General features: G+C 38.9%; 1 protein-coding gene and 1 long non-coding RNA gene across 6 annotated transcripts in view; one reads left to right on the top strand and one right to left on the bottom strand.

The window, feature by feature from the left end:
• Positions 1 to 6: 6 nt before the first annotated feature.
• LOC107988070 (uncharacterized) lies at positions 7 to 4648 on the bottom strand. 5 transcript variants are annotated; one of them, XR_001760967.2, is made up of 7 exons: positions 3867 to 4648; positions 3506 to 3591; positions 2477 to 2562; positions 2326 to 2399; positions 1854 to 1947; positions 580 to 701; positions 7 to 486 (listed from the first exon to the last, which is right to left on the bottom strand). It is a non-coding gene; the product is annotated as an uncharacterized LOC107988070 (long non-coding RNA). The 5 variants fall into 5 exon arrangements; XR_003051487.1 differs by having other exon boundaries at positions 8 to 377; positions 3867 to 4638; XR_001760966.2 differs by having other exon boundaries at positions 7 to 701; positions 3867 to 4602.
• A 1457-nt stretch (positions 4649 to 6105) lies between these two features.
• The window catches only part of sh3bp5b (SH3-domain binding protein 5b (BTK-associated)), a 23508-nt gene continuing 22947 nt past the window's right edge, over positions 6106 to 6666 (top strand). Inside the window, exon 1 of the mRNA XM_008323825.3 lies at positions 6106 to 6658. Coding sequence (XP_008322047.1) covers positions 6581 to 6658 — 78 coding nt within the window. The 5' untranslated portion in view covers positions 6106 to 6580. The remainder of the gene's footprint in view (positions 6659 to 6666) is intronic.

The following is a 6666-nucleotide window of genomic DNA, read 5'->3' on the forward strand; positions in this document are numbered from 1 at the left end:
ACTGGAGTACAACGAGAGGACAAGGGAAAAGTAAAGTTTATGCCCCAAGACATACTCCAAGTGAATAATTTGTGCTAAAAACCTCTATTTTTTATACTTGCAGTAAAACGCTGTAAATTAATAAAAAAGTACGCTATGAGTAAAAAGCTAAGTTAAAAAAACCCAACCACAATACTTGCCCAATGAATAACTTTTGACTCTTTTAATAGCAAAAACACTCTACATTTACAAAGTCCATAGATACACATTACAGCTTTATTTTAACACTTCATGTAAAGTTGGACAGATCACATACTCACAACTACATGTGCTCACAGGATTCAACAAAGGTCCCATCATCAGGAGTGAAACAACTTAATTAAACCTCTTCTTTTGGCCTGAAACACAAGATGAAATAAAGAAAACAGTCCACATATGCTCTCTGATGATACCATCTCTGACTGGATAATTTACTGCGTAGTATTTGCTCTTCCCAGCCCCGATGTCCTGTAAACATTTTACAAGATTCTGTAAATGCTGTCCAAAAGTTTCATTTCTGGTGACAAAGAAAAAAAAAACTTGAAATGTTTCTTTTCTTACTTGAGCAACTCAGAAATGGCCAGGACGATGTCGTTCACGTAACAGAACCCAGCTGATTCGGACTTCTTGGCGTGGTGGAGTCCACCGGCCCAGGTGATGGCAATATGGGTCTGCTGCTACACCTGAAGGGATTTACTTAATCAGCTGCATACGTGCGCACACATGTTTTAATAATACATGAGGGTAAGGTCGTACCTTTGATAATAATGTCTCGTCTTCTTCATGCATGTCTCATCGTTACAATAAACCACAAAATGCAAGATGCAAGAACCGCTTTAAAGGAAACGTTCCCCACAGAAAAAGCCACTTCAACACACGTAGCTTAAGTCGCAACACCCAAAATGTTTGGACCACTCAATCCTAACACGCTGACTGAAGCGATGCGTGCGGCTCAAACAGGCTACTGTACTGTAGAACCGGCTTCCCCACTCCGCTGTTCGGCAGCGTCCATTCCGTTTTAACACAAACCGTCCAAACGCTCTGTTGAATACTAGTCCTAGTTAATCGCCAAAGTGAAGAAAACCAGAGATGGAAATACTGTACGTGACATCGTAATAATAGCAAACCTTTTGTCAAAAAAAATGTGAAAAATATATACATCTTTTGTTCATTTCTCTTTCTTTACTCTTACCCTTGACTTTGACAAACCCCATTCATATTTGCTCAAATATCTGGAAATGAATGCCCATAATGGTCCAAATATTCTCTTTATTCTGAAAGGTTTACAGTCAAATACAGCACACAATGAATTTTTACATTACTACAAAAAAACAACCTCAGTAAAAATAAAATTGTTTTTTTCACTCTTTCTTTACCTTTAGAAAAGGGTTTTTCAGTTCTGCTTAATCTGGAACGTTTACAACAGCCTTAAGTCAAATACAGCTCTCGATGGCCAAAAAAGTGACTATCGTGGAATGAGCTGAATTACACGTTTCAGTAAAACACTCAGTCCAGCAAAAAACAAGTGACCTGCTTCACAAGTCTTCTCCTCCATGGCAATATATGTCAAGACAATGACAACAGCATACAAAGCACAATGAATGACACAATCAAAAGCTGTCCGTGTAGGTTCTCAGTCATTTAATCCAAACATAGTTACACTGAGGGCAACTGGACAAAGTAGGGTTTTTTTATGGTGTTTCACCTCTCATCCAAGAGGCTTCTTCAGTTCAGTAGAAATGAAGTAGCCTCTTGGAACCACCTTCAAAAAAACCTACATTGCCCTCAATGTAACTATTTTTAGAACAATCAAAAGCTGTGTTGGTCTCATTTACCTCTTGCTGTCAGGGTGGAAAGCCACACAGTTGATGGGACCAAAATGACCTTTGACTCCTGCCAAACGCCTCCTCATACGCAGCTTGGAAGAACCTGCAGATTAGAAGAACACGTCACTGTGCCACATGTTAACACAAACAAACAGGTTTTCCTTAAAAGCAGCTACAAAGTAGTCACTTCCACAGCACTGCCAATATTACATTGGAAAGACTGTTGCACAATCAAATGTGATAACAACTAAATGTTTACACATCACTATCAACAACAATACAAATTCAATGCTTAAACAGATATTTCATTACTACACAAAGGCCTTTGTTTGTAACAAAGTGGTGGCTTCTTCAGTGCCAATGCTAACACCCGAATCGAATAAAGAACATCTGCTCTTTCTTTTGCTCAGATGAAGACAACAGGCACTGGATGCTTTATTCAACCACACAATAATACTCTGGAAACACCACTTCAACTCACCTGGCCTCAAACTTGCCAGTCCTGGTGGAAGCTGTGGTCACTTCCATGGCCTCCTGTCTACGTCCCATAAGCACCTATAACACAGGCAAGGGTCAAGGTCTGTCTGTTGATCTACCAGGATACGCATTGCACAGTGACAAATTCATCTTACGTGATTGGAGAAATGGCAATGTCAGAGTTCACCGGTCTCTCTGTTTTAAAAGTCTTGATGTGATCCAGAGAGGCACAGTCAAAGAGCTGTAAAGACAACACATGGCACTCAGTCATTTGCAGTCCACCTCTTGGATTCCAAAACAAAAAATTAAATAATCATTTCATTTTTACTCCACTCGATCTGGGTGGCTGACGTAGAGCCTTTAACAGCCTCACAATGTCAGCTTTGAACTAAGCAATCTTTTGTTCAAGCACTCATCTCTCTTCAAGGCCTTAAAGACACAGACAGTCAAGTCACTTAGCTCTGTTGGACTGCAATCTGTCAACATTAAAAAGTAACACAAAACCATAACAGCCAGTTCATTTCAAACTGTACCACTCATCTCTCTCTAAGATGTACTTTTCTTAAATCAGTGGATTCACATTACGAGAGGTCTGTAGTATGGACAGAAAATGTCATTGTAAATACATGATCAAGTGGACACACTCAAAGTAACCACACCTACTACTGTGCGGTTTTTCTGTGTATCTTGTTGCAACCCCCAGCAAATTGTCAATGTTTACTTCAGTTCACACAAAGTTGCATTACAAACTATCAATAAATATCTTCAAATACATTTATTATTCACTTATTTCTATTGTTCTACTTTGGAGCAGGGGTCACCTCACAATTCCATATTCCGGAATATTGACAACAAATAAACAAAACAAAACGTTTCTCATTATCACAAGCTCTACAAAAGATGCTGTCTGTGATTCACTATTTCCCTCAGTAATTCATTTCTATAATATCGTGTTCAAACTATTTCTTTAGCAGTAATCAGGAAGCCGTGTACCAATGCAGTCATGTTTCTTCTAGGGTATTAATTTGTTTAGGTTTGTTTAGGATTACTTTGCTACTCGACTAGCAGAGTCGTGTTGCCATTTGTTGCTCCACGTGGAAGTTCCATATTGTTCACGCCCATCTAATTACCATCCTACAGTCATTGGTGGCACTTGTTAAGCACAATAATTTTGTGTCACTCACCGGATCTTTAGCGACGATGCAGAAGGAACAGAAGGTCTCCTCCTCCGTTGTACTTGATCGCTCCCATCCTGCAGCAGGATGGGTTTCTGTACAGAAAAGGAATATTTGCAAGTTCGTTTCATATTCTCAAAAAGGTGCATCAGCCCAGCTCAAACTCCTGTCAAATGTCAATTTCTTATTTACCACCACAACTCTATGTTCATTATTTAGGACGAAAAACTAACTACGAATCATTTTAACTTCTGACAAAAGCTAACGTTAGCTGCCGATACACATGCTAGCGTAAATTGCACTAACGATCTCGACCGAACGACTACCATTTCAAACAAAATACAACCGACAGTTGTTTTCAAAAACCCACCATTTCAATCAATCACATGTAGCCACCGTCCCCGGTTTGTTTTACTCGAACGCCCGCTGGAAACCCAAACGGCCAAAACTCAACTCTCATTCGCCGGATCCGCAACCGGAAATAAGGACCGTACAACGTATTCCTATTTCCGTTATACAAACGTTTCAATATCAGCGCGCCCCCTACAGTTGACCGCTGACATTCACATTCTTTTTTCTTTTTAGTTTAGTCTCTTAGAACTTTTTCTTTGATAGAAAGAGCGTGCTTTGACGACTGTACCAGAAAAGCTCATTATTTCAGCTGTCTATATATGCTGTATATATATCTACATTCAGGGTCGGAGTGGGCCCCTTTTTCAGCAGATAAATATCCTTCAAGAGTTCCTGAGACAGTGAGCCTTGTAGCATTTTTCACACATTTTAATGCAGAGCAGCTCCGCTCACATGCAACTTGAAAGGGTCAACAGAAACTTATATGCCAGCCCAATTACATGGTAAGCATCTGTCAGGAGATTATATTGTGTGAGGATCAGATAAACACAGAAAACAGTTTTTGCAAGAAGAGGCCCTGCTTTCAAACTAACCAGTGATGAGGTTCATGGCTGGTGAGGCACTGACTCCTCTGGAGTCAGATTTACAATTGTAAGAACAGAAAAGAGCATCTTATTTCACTATTCATGTGTATATAGATGTGAGGCACAGCTCTCCATTGCCTCACCCAGGATTTCTGCCCTGTGTTTGATCGCAAAATACTCAATTTTGGCTATTTTTACTTAATAAAATGTAAAAAAAAAAAGAGTACTTTTTTCTTTTTTATTATGATGGAAAGGGATGTACTGTCACATCTGTTGCAGCAGATCTGGTGTTTACGCAAGAATTTCCCAAATATGAGATCAAGAAATTGTAAAATTGTTGCCGTTTGAGACAATTGTGTTGTGGAGGATGAGGAACATTAGCATGTTTTGTTAGCAACAAAGAAGCCATGATGACTAAGCACATTTTACCCTGTGAACTATACTAATGAAATTACTCTTTGATCCAGATAGAGAAAATTATTAGCTTTATTATTTTTGTTTTGTTATTTTACTAAAACGTTTTTATTACTAAAATCATTGTTAGCTATTTCTGGCTGACTGGTACTTAAAGTTACCCTCCAAAAAGCTACAATGTTATCCATATGAAAATTAAAAGATTAATGTTTAAGACACATTCAGTGGGCAACGACTATGACAAACTTCATTAAAATAGTCATTAAGTAAACATTTTATACCCTACTTTACTTGTTTTTTGCTCTCCTTGCAGTATGACGTTAATATTCAACCAATGTGCAAAAGCATGAAATTAAATCATATCTAGTTTGTGTCACAGTATTTTCTGACTTTATATGCTTTTAATACCTTTTTTTAAAAGTGTGTTTCCAACACAAGGACAGTTACAGTACTGGAGTTGGATAATAAGATGATTTGATTACATTTCTTGGACACTGTGCTTTCAAGATAACGATATGCTGGTTTATCATGTCACGTACGTCATTTTAAACTGATACAATGCATTGACCAGAACATGTTAAGCAAATACTGGGGAATGACCAAGACTTCCAGCAAATACTAAGAAGCTACTGAAAGTATTTATAAAATGCAACACATATTCATCAACAACTGATATTACTTACACAATGAAACTGAAAAATAACCCAGGGATCCTCCTTTTACTCAAGCCAATCATAATAATTTTAAACTAGGTATTGCATTTAAAAACAAAGGCGTTTTCCAAGAGTGCATTTGGGTTATGTACCCTTAATCCTTCATGGAACAAAATGACAAAAACAAGAAGTAGACCATACAGTATATGAAATAAATTAAACCGCCCTTTGGTCTTTCCAGCAATAACTGGACCCCTGAGCAATCAAAACTAATTCTTATGGTCAGTTAACAATAAAAACGTACACTACTCAATCCGTTTTCCTATAATTAAATTCCACATGAAGAAAACCCACATACACATGACATTTTCACAGCTATTGCCCTAACACTCCATGAGCTGTATTTAAAACATGCAGTTAATTAATTAAATTTATTGAGTCAAGAAACTCAGCAGCATGGACTTGATTTTAAGGAAAGTAAAGACTTTTTAAGCTCCCACACCTAGTTTTACACGTGTGCTCTACTGTGACCCTCCAGTAGCTCTGCACCGCCTTGGGGGCCTCAGCCCTCATTTTGGGATTCATTACTGTAACGCAAGAGGACAAAATATTCTTTTACTGAGTGGCCCCTTTTAGTATGATGAGGTTGATACTGATGATGCTTATTTTAGTACTAGTACTTTATAGTAGTATCAGCAATAGTAGTGCTGTAGTAGTATGAGTAGTAACAGCAGTTCAAGTCAAATTTTGGTCAGGATTTCTCTAATGCCGGGTAAACGGATGAACTCGCCCAATAAAAGCATTGTTCAGCCTCTCTGTGGTGCTACAGCGCCCCTCACGGTAGGGGGCGGGGCCAGAGAGAAGCAGTGCGGTGGTGTTCTGGCTGCGGGCTCAGAATGAACAGAGAGCGGCGTGAGGACAGTGTCTGACGATGCTGTATGACTCCGTCTGTTTTCAACAAAACAGCCTGAAATTTTAAAGAAATTAATGCCTTAATTAATCAACTGCCTGGAATAAAACTTTGGGATAAAAACATCCTCAGTAAGTAAAACCGACGTGCGGTGACCGGAGTCTTTGTTTACATGGAGCAGCCGGGAAATGAGCAGCGGTCTAGTGAGGAAACCGAGTACGAAGACGAGGAGGTGGACCCTAGAATTCAGGTACAACC

The sequence above is a fragment of the Cynoglossus semilaevis genome, chromosome 13 (assembly GCF_000523025.1).
Source record: "Cynoglossus semilaevis isolate Cse_v1.0 chromosome 13, Cse_v1.0, whole genome shotgun sequence".
Classification (NCBI taxonomy): domain Eukaryota; kingdom Metazoa; phylum Chordata; class Actinopteri; order Pleuronectiformes; family Cynoglossidae; genus Cynoglossus; species Cynoglossus semilaevis.